This window comes from Sinocyclocheilus rhinocerous, unplaced genomic scaffold (assembly GCF_001515625.1).
Source record: "Sinocyclocheilus rhinocerous isolate Xijiao unplaced genomic scaffold, SAMN03320098_v1.1 scaffold144, whole genome shotgun sequence".
NCBI lineage: Eukaryota > Metazoa > Chordata > Actinopteri > Cypriniformes > Cyprinidae > Sinocyclocheilus > Sinocyclocheilus rhinocerous.
Window position 1 is genome coordinate 793434 of NW_015645650.1, and position 18765 is coordinate 812198.

Sequence of the window (18765 nt, forward strand, 5' to 3'; positions counted from 1 at the left end):
AAATCACAGGCTTCGCTTATCCCGTGCGAATGCACCACACGAAATTCAGATGTGGGGGGATGATTTCAAAATCACACAAGGTCTCCAGATAATACTAATCCCGTGCGAATAGGGCTTTACATGAAGGGAGGGGTTGATGTTTGGGAATAGACTAGTGTTAATAGATCAATGAGCGTTACAAAACGGATTGCGTGTAGCCTATAACGAGCGTTACAGACACACGTTTACGCACAACAGGCAACATGAACACGTGAAATGCTGTCTAACCTGTCAGAAATGTGAATGGATTCGATGAGAGAGAGAGTGATGTTCCCTTTAAAGCAGCTCTCAATGACTTGTGTATCGGTGCGTTGTCGCCATCTTCTGCCAGTTCTGTTTGTTACCGACCTCACCGGAGCATCACATCAGACCGCCCGTGGGCGAGTCCCGGGTGTGTCTGTCTGCCTGCCTGCGTTCAGGAGAGCACGCTAACAACACCGAGTGGAGAGGGAAATAAAATGCTGGGGAATAGAAAGCCGTGACATCTTCACCACTAGACACTTGTTGTTTTTGTTTTTTTTTGCTTTTGGAGGAGGACTGAAGCATGAAGAAACATCACAGCCCCGCGAAGGGACCACTGGAAGTCACCGTACCAGACACCGAGGCGACCATTGAACAACTCAACAAGCTGCTGTCCAACGGCAGCGGTTTCTACAGCCTCCCAGCACAACATTTCAACGAGGTCTTTCCCAGGATTTACATCGGCAATGCGTAAGTTCAGCGATCTTATGGAGACTTGCGTGCTTCTGATGGCAGGAAAACAATGACAGGAAGCTGCTTTCAAATGCTGGATAAATGTGTTGGTTGTGGCACAGGCTATTGATCTGTATAACGGATAGGTAAATAAACCCTTTCAATGAATATTAACTGAATCTTTTACAGCGTTCAGGTGCAAAACAACAAACCTGTGAATGGAGCATGCAGCTCTCCGCCTACGAGAACAATCACGAAGCCACAGGAGATTTTGCTAACGTTTAAACAGTGAGTCAGTTTGAGTCAGACTGCAAGAGAAGCTGGTTTTCCCCACGACCGTCTTCTATCGATACTATCTCGAGATCACTCGTTACAAAATCGCTTCAGTTCGACCTCAGTCACGTGTTTCTTTGTATTAAACCGTTACTATTACACATTAATTGCATATTTCCTCTATCATACAACGATAAAACAACCTCAAGGGGGTTTAACTAGTCATTTGTTTTCACGATGCGCTGTTTAAAATCCCTGTTGATTCAACAGCACCATTCTTGAAGTAGTTTATGACTTTTAAATCATGTGCTAAAAAATATGTATTTGTGTAATTGTGACAAGTCTGTTTGCATTTGCTGTTTTGAGCTAATCCAGAAGTCTATAAAGGCAGTCAGGTTACATTAGCCTACTTATTTTCATATTTCAAAATTTGCATCAGATCATCATTACATAGTTAGTGATTTGTTCCTGGAATAGCCTACATTTTTAAAGTAACATGCACGGACATATTGCTTTTACATATAAATTGTTTTTGGTGCAGTAAACTAAAAGTATAATAATGTTTTTTTTTATTTGAGTGGTACTGGTAGGAAGTTGCGGGAAATTCGAGCATGCTGCTGCGTCATTATGTCACGTCTGTAAACATAAAGTTGTAAATTATATTCCAGTTTTATATGTGCATCTGATTACAGATAGCATACGTGGGATTACACAAGATTTGTATTTTAAAGAGAACAATAACGAGAGAACAAGTTCGAAGGAAGAATAATTTGCCTTTCTTTATATAAGAATTTCTTTATATGAATGGTATGACAATTAGAGATTAGACTGTACAGAACTTGAAATCTACACGCTAATATACACTATACTCATAGTCACGCAATGCTGATGTTGTTAACTAACAATTTGAGAAAAATATAATAATAATAATAATTTGCACGGTTTGATGTGATTTGAGCTAGGTGATTGTTAGATTTAATCACCATTGGTAGCACAATTTATTGTAATGCTTTTTTCGTCAGTTGGTCAGAACAAAAGTGGCAGACTTGTTACTTGTTCAGATGACAATATCCGGTGAAAATGCTTATTTGGGTCATATATTCCAAGACGTAGGCTAGAATCTGTGATTCCGACGTACAGTATCCACTCCGGTGCGTTGACTGACAGCCACACATTCACCTCAAAACATTAGATTCATCCACGCTGGAGCCCTGCTGACGCACAACCCATGCAAGGAAGATAATTGTGCAAATAACTGCAATTGCAGGTTTTCAAACAGAGATGGCGACAAAGAGGCAAAACTTACAGACTGCAGCTTTAAATAAGTAAAATCAGTAATCAGTATCTAATACATTATGGAACGTATTTTAAGAACTGTGTATAAATTAGAAAGTTTGGATCGAATTCTAAATCAAATGGCTGTTGAGTGCATCTAATCAAAATAATCGTTCAGAATTAAAACAAACTGCTTTAGAATCACTCCAGTGATTCTTAAATTCAAATCAGTTTGCTGTCAAAGATTCATATTCTGTCACTGCACTTAGGCTATACTAAAGGTGTGTTGCTCAGAGATGGTTTGCAAAAACCTGAGATAGATCTAAGATACTGAGAAACAAAATCAGTCATCATGACAACAGTATGATTAGTTCTCTAAAATATTTGTTTCCAGGTAGTTTGTGGCTAATATGAATGATAAAAAGGAGAAATATTTAATGTTTTTTTTTTCTGGCTAGGTTTATAAACTGTTCAATATTTGGCCATTTTGAGATTATCAACATTAACTAATAATCATGCCTGATTTGCATAACTGGCAGATCTTCCATTGTGTTATTTCAAACATGCTGTTGAGTGAATAATGCACAATTTTGGTTTTCAAATATTTTAAGCAGATATCAAGTAAACATTCCATTAAAATATTTATGACATTTCAGAGTACAGCTTCTATCTTGGTGGGGTCTGGTGACACTCCAGCATCTGACACAATGTGCCCAACGTACCGGACTTGGGATTGACAGAACTGGCACTTATCAATGGATACCTTCAGCCCACACTCACTCAGACGGTCTAAGACTTTCAACAGTCTCTCTTCATGTTCTTCCAGTGTGCGGCCGAACACAATGATGTCATCGAGGTATACAATGACTTGGAGGAGGTGCATGTCACCCACGGCTTTCTCCATAAGCCGCTGAAATGTGGCTGGAGCTCCAGTAATTCCTTGTGGCATCCGCTCAAACTGGAAGAATCCCAGGGGACAGATGAATGCGGTTTTTTCCTTATCCTCCTCCGCCATAGCGATTTGATAGTATCCACTGCGAAGGTCCAGTACGGAAAACCATTTGCTTCCCACCAAGCAGTCCAGGGCATCAGCGATCCGTGGTGTGGTGTACTGATCAGGGATTGTACGAGCGTTTAGAGTACGATAGTTGATGCACATCCTTATGGCCCCACTCTTCTTCCGGGCTACCACAATGGGCGATGCATATGGACTTCTCGACTCCTTAATGATTCCAGCTGTTAACAACTCTTTAATGTGACATCGTACATCCTCGATATCAGCCGGTGCGATGTGCCTGGAGCATTCTCTGAATGGCTTGTTGTCTCGCAGCCTGATGTGATGCTCGACCCCACTGGCTAACCCAACGTCCCACTCATTGATGGAAAACACATCTCCTCTGGTAGACAACTTCTGACGCAGTCTCCATTCCCAGGCCTCAGTGTGTGTACTTGATTAACTATACTTGTGACTGTAATCACTTAAATAGAAAATAATTATGACTAGTGAGGATATTTTGGCGCATGATGTCAGGCACATCATTTTATGCTCAAATTGATTTGTTGTTACAAAGAGATAGTGTGCTTGTTCTATAGTTATCCAATACAATGGTGCTTATGTAAGCTGATTTATTAAAGAAATAAATGATACCAGGGAACAGTCACTCATATACAGTATATAATTTATCTCCAACTGGTGTGTTTATGAAAGTAGAGGGAGATTTGACGCAGAAATGAAGTACACACACGCACACATACAAATCTCATGTAATAAAAAAATCACATAAAATTACACGTATCACTGTTCAAACGTGCCATCCGCTCCTGTTTCCCTTGCCACCGCAAACCAAGCCGCTTCTCTTTTTATGTGATTTTTGTAATCTTTTAAAGTTGTGTTGTATAAAGCAGGATGATGTGACACTGCTAAAATGAGCGATTCCTCCATTTCTGTACCGAGAGGTCACTTTGTGAGGTTTTGATCTTCTATTGGTCTCACGCATTCACGTGACGTGAATTCGCAGGTCAGAGTTCACCAAACTTGAACTTGAAATATCTTCGCACGGGCTTGCGTTTCTGGTCTGACACATTCGCGTGCGTATGAATGGAAGTCAATGGAATCTATCTATCTATCTATCCTGTCTGTCTGTCATCTAGATTTAAACAAAAACACTTTATATACAATTACACCTTGCACAACAAATTCTGCTGTTTTTTTACACCATATGCACAGTATGCACAAAAGAGTACTTACTGCACTTGTATTATATTGCACAAAGTATTATATTAGGACTGATATTGCAAAAGAATTATGTTTGAAATGAGATGATCCCATGCATAATTACCCAGATAAGATTGAATGTCCACATTGTGTTCAGCACGCACTGCACTGATTTGTTCGTTCACATTCTTGCCAATACTACAGAGCACATTAATAAATTAAGTGCAGATATAAGAGTGTGCCAAACCTTTGGGATTATTATTCAGTTAGTGTTATGACTGTATGATATGATCTAAACGATACTGTCTTTAGTAAAACAAAGTCATTATGATTATACTGTATATAATAGACAAAATCCTAGAATTTTGCTAGTACTCGATTTGGACCATTTACCGTATGTAAAGGTGCAGTATGGGGCAATGGGCCACTTTCTTCATAGCACACCTCTCTTTGTAAGACTTACATTAATAATGCATGTGAAGGGATTGCAGTGAACAGAGTGCAGGACAGGTGAACAAGATGCAAAGCAAACACTTTCTCTCTCTGTCTCACTCTCTCTCTCTCTCTCTCATGCACATGCATACACGCATACAAACAAACACTGGGAGAAATATGACCACAATCTGCAAAGGCTCCATATAGACAGGATCTCAGTGGGGGAGAGTTTGAATTATGGGTGTTGGGCGGTGCATCCGAGTCCATCACTTCATCACCACTGAAGAGCCTGCGCTGCTGGCAGAAACTGAGAGGTCAGCTAAATATCTACAGCGGATCTAAAATATGAATAATTAATTATAACTAGTTATGATTAATTATTCATATTTCCCATGAGCTGATTCGTTACACTGTGTAAATACAGTGTCTGTGTAAATAACGTATTATAATTGTATTAGGTTATATATATATTATCTATATTATCCCATATGTGCAGTCTTTCATCTACTGCATTCTCACAGTGGATGGCACTGAGCAGCGGACTAGAGAGACATAAAGAGGTTGGATTTTTAGGAGACAAACATGAAAGAGTTCCAGGTGCTCAAGCAAAATAGAGACAATACAACTACATGACAGAGCATTCTGCTCATCTCTTTTCTCATCTCTTGTTTTCTCTCTCTGTGGACTTAGAGTCCTATTTTGGGCACTACGCTGGACGCCTATGGCGTGGGGGAGAGTTTGAATTATGGGTGTTGGGCGGTGCATCCGAGTCCATCACTTCATCACCACTGAAGAGCCTGCGCTGCTGGCAGAAACAGAGACTGATGGGCTGCTACATCCTCCAGTTATAAACCAAACGGCCTGGAGACTTGATCTTTATTTAGGGGGTTCTTTTTGAAACTGTTGTAGCGTCTGGACCACTCAAACACACAATATATATTTTGTTTTTATATTTAACAAATACTCTGTAACCCCCTCAGTTAACAAGCCATATGAGGACCCATGAACCCTTCCCCCCGAAATGCGTAACACCCCAGGAAGCCGCTACTGCATTCTCACAGTGGATGGCACTGAGCAGCGGACTAGAGAGACATAAAGAGGTTGGATTTTTAGGAGACAAACATGAAAGAGTTCCAGGTGCTCAAGCAAAATAGAGACAATACAACTACATGACAGAGCATTCTGCTCATCTCTTTTCTCATCTCTTGTTTTCTCTCTCTGTGGACTTAGAGTCCTATTTTGGGCACTACGCTGGACGCCTATGGCTCTTTGTATGCCTCTGGGCAGCAGCCAAGATCTCCTTGGTGTGTCTGTTCTGGTTTTAGAACACTGCTGTCCCCAGGGACCCTCTGACATAGGCCGACATCTCTGCCAACTAAAAGCGGCTCCACAATTCACTCCAATCAATCTCAAACCAGACATAGCAGACCGATCCATAGTTGAGGCTTCTGGGTGGGGTTGGCAGGGTCTTGGGTTTACTGGAACTACAAACTGAGAGCACGCAGATTGCCATTGTTTGTCGCAAATGCATGAAACATTCTTGATAAACAGTTACATAACGCAACATAAGGGGCTATGTAACTGTTTTATCAAGAATGAATGATTACAAGGTATTCAGCAGTGAGAGAAAAGAACACAAGAAAAGTCATCAATTTTTAATATACCCTAAGAAATTTATTTGTGAATAATGCTGACTCTGATGGCAAAGCCTAAAATATTTTCTATGAATTCATATGATGTGAATTGTTAAAAAAATAGAAAGTAGTTACAAACTTACAAAAAGAGTTTGAGATTTCTTGCCACCAATAATGAATGCTGACAATTTTCATGACACAGTTTACCATGCATTTTTTTTAAATTATCACTGTTTGTGTGAACAGGTCTTCATTGCAAATGAACGACTTCAGGTTGATTTGTTAGATCACTGTCAGCAAACACCCATTAAGACAGGGTTGCATTTGAGACCAGAAGAGGGTCGAGTTCAGGTTAACACCGAGTCCACATGTTCCATGACGAGACCAAGACCAAAAAAAATATTGTGTTGGACTCAAGGAGCATGGCCATATTTTTATGGTCTTGGTTTTATTGACTCAGACTCAACACTCTTCTGGTCTCGGTCTTGACTCAAATGAGCTGGTCTTGCCTACAACACTGGCTTGAAGGGACAGTTCATCCCAAAATGAAAATCTTGTCATCATCTACTCACCTCACAAGTTGTTCCAAACCTGTAGGAGTTTCTTTCTTCTGTTGAACACGAAAGAAGATATTTTGAAAAATGTTGGTAATCAAACAGTTGATGGTAGCTAAATGGATTGGAACAAGTGGAGGGTGAGTATATGATGACAGAATGATCATTTTTAGGTGAACTATCCCTTTAAGATATCACAAAATTGGTTTGTTTGGTTCAGGTGAATCTGACACGTGTTCTGCTTCTGCTCCCCAGGTTTGTGGCCCAGAATGTGATGCGTCTGCAGCGGCTGGGTGTGACACACATACTGAATGTCGCAGAGGGAAACTCTTTCATGCATGTGAACACCAACGCAGAGTTTTACGCAGGAACTGGGATCACGTACCATGGCATACAGGCCAATGACACTGAGCAGTTCAACATCAGTGCCTTCTTTGAGGAAGCAGCAGACTTCATCGATAAGGCTCTGGCACATGGAAAAGGTCAGCTGCTCGTGCTTCTTCTCTTTTTGTAAATGCTTTTGTTTCTTATCAAATACCCACTTTAGACTTACATAAACTGATTGTAAAGAAAACTATCCCAAGATATTACAGAAATTTTGTTCAGTCCATTTGACACAGTTTCTTGATAATTCATGAAGTATGAAGCCAGCGATGTCTTTGCAGAGTTAGAATGTATAGTATTCTGTGGCGTTCATAACTTGACCTTTCTCTAACAAGCCAAGTTACTTATTTTTCCCTTATGCCAGCTTTCTTTTTTCATCACTTTGTTTTAATGCTTAGCTTGCACAAGTTAAAAAAGTTAGGATAAAAAAATGAAAGGAAAAAATACAGTGGATTTATTGAAATGTTACAGTATATGTAATAATGTATCCCAAAGTGGATCTGGTAGTCCCTACACACAGATTTTATCCCTAGATATCTCACACCAGTCGTTTTAATTGGTGCATTTAAACCTATCTTTTATGGCATGGATTTTATGCCATCTCTAACACAGAGGAGCAATTATAAAGCATCTTAATTGCAAGTCATCTTGGCAGCAGGAGCCCAGTAAACGGTAAATCAGACGCCAAGCCTGGGTCGAGGGAGGACACTAATCTTTTCACTGAGAGCTTAAGCTGAAACAAAACCTCTAGAATATATGCTGCCACTTCGTAGCGAGGCTGAGCTCAGCTCTGACATTTACGACAGACAGTGGGCTTGATGTCATCTGGCGAATTTGCTGGCTGAATCACAATGAGCAGTGGGAGGGATGAAGGTCTGAGTGCTCCCGCTGCCTCTGAGTCACACTGAATCAGTTTTAAAAATATGCTCTGCATAGGGGTGGGTCTCGATGGCTGATTTGTCGTCTAGTTTTAGATTTGTTCCTGTTTTAAGTTTACTGTAGGTCTTTGTAGCAACAGTGCATTGCAGAGGATTGATGTGATATTCAGTTACGTGAGCACATAAAAAAAATCTGTATTCTTTCTTTACACATATATACAGAGAACCTAAAATAATTATTTTGAGTACTTGGTTTGGATTTTGTGGGGTTTCAGGTTTACATCATTCATCATCCTTGATGTCAAAAAGTGACTACAAAAAACTCTGCATGTGAGGTGCAATTTTATATTTCAAACACAGATGGTGATAGAGAGGCCAGAGTTCAGAGTGCTGTCATTCTTAGGCACCATTCACACAGAACTGAAGTTTTTGCACTTTAAGGGTTCATTCATCCAAAAATGAAAATTCTGTCATTGATTCTGTGTCAGAATCAGAATGTTGTAGAATACAGTTTTTTTTTACATTTTTGTTTTCTTTGCGCACAAGAAGTATTTTTGTAGCTTCATAAAATTATGGTTGAACCACTAATGTCACATTGACTATTTTAAAGGGGTCATATGAAATGACAAACAACAAGTGCTACTCTACACTGCCCAAAAAACTTGCGTTTGAATCGTCAGTGGCAAATTCTTTAAATATAAAAAACGTACTTACAGACTGTGAGTCAGAACAGCCGGCATTGTAGTCTACTCTACCAGGATCAGGAAACAGTCCTCCATAAAATGCGCTGGACACATCTGAATATTTGGGTTGAACTGTTCTGGAACAGTGTTGTAAATACAACTTAACCACTGATTTCTAGTCGTGTCCTCTTTTGGAAGGCCAAACAAAGTAGTTTCGCTTTCACAACGAAACAGCGTCACACACCACGGCCTTGAGTGAGCGGCGGCCTAGAGTATGCGGAGGCCGGCTTGAGTAAGCAGAGGTGGAAGGGCTTGAGAACGGCACGGCCGGCGGATTCGACGAAGGAGCGTCCGGCGGGCTTGCGGCAACCACATGTGACAACCCTGTTGGGCCTTAAACATGGTAGTTGCGTGGCTGTCTATGCAGGGTCAGAAAGCTCTTGGAATTCATAAAAAATATCTTAATTTGTGTTGCGAAGATGAACCACGTTCTTACGGGTATGGAACGACATGAAGTTGAGTAATTAATGACAGAATTTTCATTTTTTACCCCTTTAAAATGTGAGATGCATGGCAGCAGAATGAAAACACCAAGGACGTTAAATATAAACGTAAAGGTAACCATAAAGTTTTAATAATCATTCTAATTCTGTGAGAATAGTGGATTCCACAGTAACTATAATGATAATGACACAGGGTATCGATATTGTTGGAATTACTTTCAGAGCAATTTTTTTTTCAGCTGATGAATGATCAATCAGAATCCATCCTGCTTTAAAGAGAACATGCATTAAAAGTGGCAGACATTACTGCAGAGAGTGCATACGTTATTGTATGTTGATGCCGTGCACGCTAATATATTTATAGTTCTTGGTGTAAACAGGCCTTTAGAGACGTGTTTTTTTTTTTTTAGTTTAATTTGTTTTAAACTTAAATGTGCACTAAGTGAATTTTGCCAAATGATGTTGACAATTATACAGGACACCCTTAATGTTTTAAGAAACCAACTAGCCAGCTGATTTTAAAAATAGGGAGTGTCTATTTTTACAAAGTGCAAATAGCCCCCTTTGTTGGCAGAAGCTATTTACACTAACTTCGGCCACCAACGTGTGATTGGGAATTTGGGAGTCAGCATTACAAAAGAAGATTGTCTAATAATAGCTCCAGTGGTGTAGATGGTAAAGCATGTGCTGTAGTCTTTTTGATGTGATCCCCCCGGGTTCGAATCCGCCTTTTGCAAAATCTCATATCACATCGGAAAGGCATTTACTTTCAATAAAAATGAAGGAAATGATCAAGAATAGTTGAAAATAAACTATCGGGTAGGGTTAGGGTAGGTGTAGGGAGGGCTTTATTGGCCCAAGAAGGTGGAATCCAATAATTTGAATTAAAATGATAATTTACACTCAATACGTTATTATTGCATACTGTTTTAAAATGTACTGCAATACTGAGGTGCAGATAATTTGCCATAAGTAGTATAAATAGCTGAAAGTACTGCTATTTTAACAGTGTAAATAGAATCTATAGCTATTTTGACTTAGTGTCTATCGCTATTTGTACTTAGTGTAAATATCATCTATCGCTAAGAAAATATGCTATTTTCACTTAGTGCAAATAGCCGCTGCCTTAAAAATATGTAGTTTTGCATAGCCGTAGCTCTACATTGATCTACAGGGAGCAGAGATTTAAGAATCAATGAAGGTTATCTCCTTGACACATAAACAGCACAAAGACTCATGGGAAAATGTAAGTAAGCGTTCGGAGGAGGCATCAGGTTTCAGATCCTCTGCTGCATCTGCCAAATAAGCACAGCAGAGGCTTGCAAGGTGAATTCCTCCAGGAGAGTAGGCTGGTCAATAATGAATGTGTATGTGTGTGGTTGCATGTTTGGAGGGGAATTGGTCTGAAGGTTGATTTGAGAACGTTCACGATGAACTGATGTTGCGGCAGAAGCTGCATTTGTATCCTCAAAGAATGAGATCTTCGGAGGTACTTCAAAACCTGCCTTTTTTAACCGTTTTTTCTTACTACTCTTCTAGGAAAGGTGTACGTTCACTGCCGTGAGGGCTACAGCCGTTCGCCCACTATCGTCATAGCTTACCTCATGCTCCGTCACAAGATGGATGTACGAGTTGCAACGGGTACAGTAAGACACAAGAGAGAGATCGGCCCAAATGATGGATTCCTGCGCCAGCTGTGCCAACTCAACGAAAAGCTGGCAAAGGAGGGCAAGTTGAAGACCAAATGATAGAATGTGCTCTACCCCCACATTTATTCACAAATGCAGGCACACGGTCAAACTAGTGTGCACTATTTCCAGTCCAAGTATATTAATAGAATGTATGCATACATCCAGAGCATAAGCATGGAGATATACAAAGTGTATTCAAACACACTCTCACATACACACTCACACAAGGTGGTGTCAGTGTCCTGAATAATTACCCTTGCTTCCAGCTGGCTGGTAAAGGGAAATTTACTGGCATATCTGAATAATTAAGGCTGTAGAAGGAGCAAGGGCAGCATTTTACATGTCATCACAACTGTTTTGTTTTTGCATTATTCCCCATGATAATTAGCTTCTGTTTTTTCACTAGGTACACCTGAAGCATTCCAGTACCCGACTGTTTGTATATCTCACAAATTCAACTTTTGGAGCATATTAGCCCAGTTGTCATGTAAAGTAGAGCACAATCATCCTATGGGTTCCGATTTGACAGAAATACTGCGATTGCTCATCCCATTTCTATTTGTATGTGGTAGAATATGATATTTAGGTATAAAAAAGCACGTCGAATACAACTTTTAACCCATTTACAGACCTACAGCCAGATTTTTGATGGCTTTCCAGCATTATAAATCAGGAGGACAAAACTGTTTTGTACCAGCACACACCCCTTTCGCTCACTAAATTAACATTCCACTTTGTACCGAATGGTAGCATACAATCAACAAGATATATCTACAACAAGCAAATGTATGTTGTAGCTCAGATTTAACAGACGCTACAAACAGGTTCAACCCGGTTCTATGCAGCAGTGATAATGCATCAGCCCCATTAGATCTCTTTACTCTGGAATCACTGTCTCTCACTGCCAAGTCTCATGCCACATTTTGTCCATCACAAGATCACAGTCAGCCTTGACCAGAGAGACACGTCCGATAGATGGAGAGCCTCTGCCATGCCAACTGCCTAATGATGTGCCCTTACACAAGGTTTGTAACCCAGAGGCCCAGTGCCCCTTCATACTGCTAGTTCAGAGATCGCAGGAAGCATGTCAGTGACATCTGTGGAGTGTAGATCAGATTTTTAAGGGTAGCTGTTGAAATAGATTAGGTTTACTTTGGGCTCAGCTTTGCCCTTAAAACAGAATCACTTTAGCACTGGAATTGACTCATTTTGCTGCACTGCTGGCTTGTTTCAGGTTTTAAAGGGGTCATATCATACTTATTTTTATCATTTAATTATTTCCCCCGAGGTCCACTTATAACGTTAGTCCAATTAAGCAGGCCGTTTTTGCTGCTGTGCCTTTAAGACTTCTATGTAAGCATCCTTTTTGCATGTGAAGGGAGTTACATTGATGAGTAACTGATAGTTGTCGGTATAGTTTATGCTGTCCATCGTTCAATAACAGCATCATTGCGGCAGATTCACAAAAAGGTCTGCATTGAAATGTGCTGTTCAAACCATTCAGATCAGACTTTAACAGCAGAACTTTCCCACATTTGACTCTTTATTCAGTTTTGGAATAACAGTATCCTTCCTACTTTCTCTGTATAGCTTCTTTGGGACTGGTTTGGCTATGCTGATGTGTAAATATGGGCGGTCGTATGTTAAAGTATCCACATTTTTGACATCAAAAATTTCAGTATGAGACATTTTTGTAGCTTGGCTTCAGTAAATGGTCTTTTTGGACTGGGGAGAAAATGTTGATGTCTTAAAGTTAACCCAAAAATGAGATTTCTCATAATATGACCTCTTTAAAGGAGAACCAGCATCACTTCATTTGGAATAAGTGCATGCAAACGTTTCAAACACATAGCTTTTTGAATTAGTCTCATTTCTCTTGTCAAATTTTATTGATCTAATATTAATAGCCCCTGGGCCTCTACATTTATTATTACTGAAGGAAAATATAGTACAAATCGTAGGCTAGATTATAACACAAAGCACTACTTATGCCTCTTTTTTATATTTCTATATTCCAGATATATATACTTGTGTATATACATATTTAGATGTTGACATATATGAATGTATGACCTGTCCATAATATTTGTGTATGACCAGTATCTATTAACAATAGAAATATCTAATAAATTGTAGTCAACATCCATTTTATTTTGAAGTGCCATGGCACATTTACCCAAAAACACCACATTTGTTTCACACACCCAGTTGTTTGCTAAAACTTCCATATATTATCCAGTTTTTCTTTTCGCTTTGATGGAGAGTGGTGTATTTGGCTTTATTATTTTATCATTTACATTGTATTAGAGGATCAAAGTCTGTTTTCACAGGTAACACTGTTGCAGGCTACCTCACAACATTCATACTACTGTAGCTAATCCACAATAATTTTTTTTTTTTGTGTGTGTGTCTAAGAACATTTAAAATGGACAAATATCTATATGTATGAAAGCATTCAAACTATAAACATTCCTTTAATATAATCTGGAGACCTAGGCTTTATACAACCTAATCAACTGTAGCTTTTGGAAACCTGTGTGCCGTCACAAAAACCGTGAACCAATGAGGATGGTCTGTGCCAATGGCAAGCAAACTGGGAGTTTATCAGTCTGAAATCTTCTTGTGCTTTTAGAGATTTAAGCAGCAACTTTTAACCTCAAAAAGCAACAATAACACATTTTGAATACGCATATTTGGAAATTTCAACATAAAGATGTGTTTGCCGGCTCTGTTGGCTACAAGGCTTCAGAAGATGAAGAAGAACACGCCCTTTTCTGAACTGGATCTGTGGAAGGAGAAACACTGCCATCTGCTGTTGATAAACCATGTGGTTTGCACAAACTGGCCTGCTATGTATTGCCTTTTATTCATATGTATCCGATTGTATGTTACACAGTGCATAGAAATAGTAAACAATATAATTATACGGGGAAGATTAAATGAAAATGGTTGTACCACTATATGGCTTAATTATGTCATTAGTATATAACAGTAAATCACAATGCTGCTTGGTCATTTTGTATTTATGTCTATCAATATGTGATATTTTTGTTTTTATTTTAATAACACAAACTAAGGTGTCTAAAGTGATGCATTTTTGGCATCGGTGCGAAGTATTGTCTGTGCATTTTTGCTTCTTTGTTTCGTCCATGTGTACAAGCACATAGTTGTATTCATGTGTGCACACTTGCTCAAACGCCGCTGACTACATGTAACTCTATATCGTCTATGTGCCGCCTCTTACTCCTGTATGCTTTGTGTTGTTGCTGTAATGTGATACTGTAAATGATTGACCACTTGTTTGTTGTAAAGGACATGGAAACCTCAGCAGTTGCAAATTTGGCAGGAGGGTTTGGCACAAATGTTCACACTCTCAAATTATGTTTTGCATTTTGAGTTCGGGAGTTGCTTGATGTGACTAAACGACAGAATTATGATTTCGTTTTAATCTGACTTAATCAGGAAAGGAATTACAGATTGCTTGAAGTGGAGGTCAAATGAATGCATTCACATGACACAGGCTGTCTAAACATCCCACCTTAAAGCCTTATCCTGAAGATGGATTATATATTTTTGATTCATGTCTTCACTTCACAAAGCTAGGTGTACAGCTTCTACAGACACTTTGTTGAAATGCACTTGATTAAATCACAGTTATTTTTCTTACACTGGAAAATGTTCTTTTGTTTTATGATGTCTGAAAATAAATCGCAAAAATTAAAACGTGCTTTTTTTTCTTTAGTTTTATTCATAGTTAAGTGAGTCCCAACTGGGAGAATGCATTGTTAAACCCATAAAACCGAAATTACAAATTATTATAAAAATATTAGGGTGACTATAAAGGTGATATAAAAAGTTATGGTGATAAAAATATTATTGTCAATTTGTGTGAGTGTGTGTATATATATATATACACAGTACACTACTGTTCAAAGGTTTGGGATCAGTAAGATATATATATATATATATATATATATCGTCCATGTGTACAAGCACATAGTTGTATTCATGTGTGCACACTTGCTCAAACGCCGCTGACTACATGTAACTCTATATCGTCTATGTGCCGCCTCTTACTCCTGTATGCTTTGTGTTGTTGCTGTAATGTGATACTGTAAATGATTGACCACTTGTTTGTTGTAAAGGACATGGAAACCTCAGCAGTTGCAAATTTGGCAGGAGGGTTTGGCACAAATAAATGTTCTCTCAAATTATGTTTTGCATTTTGAGTTCGGGAGTTGCTTGATGTGACTAAACAACAGACTTACGGTTTCGTTTTAATCTGACTTAATCAGGAAAGGAATTACAGATTGCTTGAAGTGGAGGTCAAATGAATGCATTCACATGACACAGGCTGTCTAAACATCCCACCTTAAAGCCTTAGCCTGAAGATGGATTATATATTTTTGATTCATGTCTTCACTTCACAAAGCTAGGTGTACAGCTTCTACAGACACTTTGTTGAAATGCACTTGATTAAATCACAGTTATTTTTCTTACACTGGAAAATGTTCTTTTGTTTTATGATGTCTGAAAATAAATCGCAAAAATTAAAACGTGCTTTTTTTTCTTTAGTTTTATTCATAGTTAAGTGAGTCCCAACTGGGAGAATGCATTGTTAAACCCATAAAACCGAAATTACAAATTATTATAAAAATATTAGGGTGACTATAAAGGTGATATAAAAAGTTATGGTGATAAAAATATTATTGTCAATTTGTGTGAGTGTGTGTATATATATATATACACAGTACACTACTGTTCAAAGGTTTGGGATCAGTAAGATATATATATATATATATATATATATTTTAAAGTCACTTGCTCATCAAGGCTGCATTTATTTGAACAAAAATAAAGTAAAAACAGTAATATTGAGAAATATTATTCAAATTTAAAATAACAGTTTTCTGTTTTAATATACTTTAAAGTAGAATTTATTCCTGTAGTGACAAAGCTGAATTTTCATCATCCATTACTACAGTCTTCAGTGTCACATAATCCTTCAGAAATCATTCTAATATGCTGATTTATTACCAATACTGGAAAAAGTTGTGCTGCTTAATATTTTTTTTTGGAAACTGTGCTACTTTTTTCAGGATTCTTTATTAAATAAAAAGTTAAAAAAGAACAGAATTGATTCAAAATATAAATCTTTTGTGACAGTATACACTACCGTTCAAAAGCTTGGTTTTAGTATGTTTTTTTTAGGTATACCGGTATGTTAAATATATGTCTGAGGCATATGTTAAATTGATAAAAAAAAAGAATAGTAAAGAATTACATTGTAACACACACACACACACACACACACACACACACACACACACTCAATGATTTAAAAAAGCGTACCATCAAACAGTATCCTCAACCTTGCTAACACATTTTTTCTCCCTTCTTTTTTCTTGTATTGTCTTTTCAAACTCCACAGCCAGAATAAAAATTGCATTTCATTGTCTCATATTACTCATATTGCTCAATGCAATAATAAATTATTTTTGCATTTCTTCCTAGAGCATGAGAGGGACTCATTTCTCATGTACATGGGTAGTTTGCATGACAATACCCTATTAGTTCTCCTTGTGTTTTGCAAGCAGTCCGTGTCTGTGGGCCTCTGCGGTCTTTGATTACAACAGAATGGGGCACATGAAAAAGCGCTCACAACAGCCCCTAATTACTCCTGTTAGGTAACAGAGATAAGTAGGGTAACGTTCAGCTGTGAACAGACTTTAATGCAACATTTGACTTGCCTCAGCAAATCTACAAAGACTGAGCAAATGAATGACTTCACTACATCCACAACTAGATTTAATGTGCATGGCATCATGTTTTACTGCGTATTATATATTTGTTGAAGAGATCATTATAAAATATGAGAGTAGGTTTAAGGTTTTGGGTCAGCATGTGGGAATATTTATGCATTTATGGAAGTGCAGTATGTATATTATTTATGCACTATGTTTATTCATAAATTGGAAACATATCCGAAAGATGCTTTATGGTAAGAGTTTAGAGTCTGTCTCCAACAGATGGAGACAAACACTTCCATAAATCTATCTCCCTCTTGGGTCCTGTGCTCCTTGTACCATGACCTGCACACTAACATAAGACTTTCTTTTGACACAAATACATACTCATATCCAACACTCCGTCACAGAATCACAAAGGACAATTTTAAATGTGAATGGTCTTTGAGGTCCTTTAGCATTTGCTCTGTGCACCTGGGATGACCAGCTCAGACTTCATGTATCCACAAGGATCATTGAAAACACTCAAATCAATTGGTCTGACACCAGGGCCGATCTCTTTCCATGACCATGTGCACACAGCAATTACCCAAGCCCAGCTGTGGGGTCCTTTGAGAGAGCTGTCCAGGGGCTCCTCCCTGTCACACTCACAAACCATGCAGGACCACAGAGCAGGCTGGGATGTTCCCTGACTCCAGTTTGCAATTAAATCAATATACAGAAATGATTAGAACACTAGTATTTTCACCAGCTAAAAAAATTGTTTTAAGTCAGTTATCTCTATCTTTTGCTGTAGTGTGTCAGTAGGAAATATCAGTTTACATTTCCAAACACTCATTTTGCCATTAATTGTAATACTCCAGTGAGATTTATGTTTGCACAAGGAGTCTGACAACAGCCAGTGCTCCACACAGAGATCTGATCTCATCATCATCCAGTCTGTCTGGAATAACATGAAGAAACAGAACAAACTGAGACAGACTAAATCCAGAAGAACTGTGCAAACGTCTCCAAGATGCTTCAAGAAACCCACCTGCAAAGCTTCAGTACTGTTAAAAGTGGCACTTATGTAAACATGCTGTAAAATGAGGATGCTGTCAAAAATAATGTCATAAATAGATTTTCTTTATCAATTAACTTCTATAAACTAAATTAAATCAACATTTGGTGTGACCATCCTTTGCGTTTAAAGCAGCTTTTGCCCTAGGTGCACTTTGCCCTAGGTTGCATCGGCAACAGCTATATCAGTGCCAATTTTTTTTTTTTTATTATTTAAATGAAAATAATGAAAATATTTATTTTAGGTCATGCATGCATATATACATTTTTCAATAAAATGTTAAATGTAAATGTAATTTTTTAAATATAGATAGATAGATGGATGGATGGATGGATTGATAGATAGATTTAATATTTATATTTTTAATTAAACATATTTAAATTTAAATAAAAATTATAATTATTCAATTAAAATAAAATGAATAAATATTTATTTTAATGTATTTCATGTATTTAAATTCTATATACAACTTTCATTACAACATTTCATGTATTTATATTCTCTTAAAGGGGTCATATGATGCGATTTCAAGTTTTCCTTTCTCTTTGGAGTGTTACAAGCTGTTCGTGCATAGATAAGATCCCTAAAGTTGCAAAGACTAAAGTCTCAAACCCAAAGAGATATTCTTTATAAAAGTTAAGACTCGTCCACGCCCTCCTAAAACGCCTCGTTCAAACATGCCCCCACATGTCTACCTCACT

The 18765-nt window shown here is 38.1% G+C and overlaps 1 protein-coding gene across 1 annotated transcript; it reads left to right on the forward strand.

The window, feature by feature from the left end:
- The first annotated feature begins 407 nt into the window (after positions 1-407).
- dusp3a (dual specificity phosphatase 3a) lies at positions 408-14984 on the forward strand. The gene is made up of 4 exons (XM_016510751.1): positions 408-480; positions 572-750; positions 7374-7600; positions 11106-14984. The coding sequence occupies exons 2-4, from the start codon at positions 584-586 to the stop codon at positions 11312-11314; spliced, it is 603 nt and encodes a 200-aa protein (XP_016366237.1). The 5' UTR covers positions 408-480; positions 572-583; the 3' UTR covers positions 11315-14984.
- The last annotated feature ends 3781 nt before the right edge of the window (positions 14985-18765 follow it).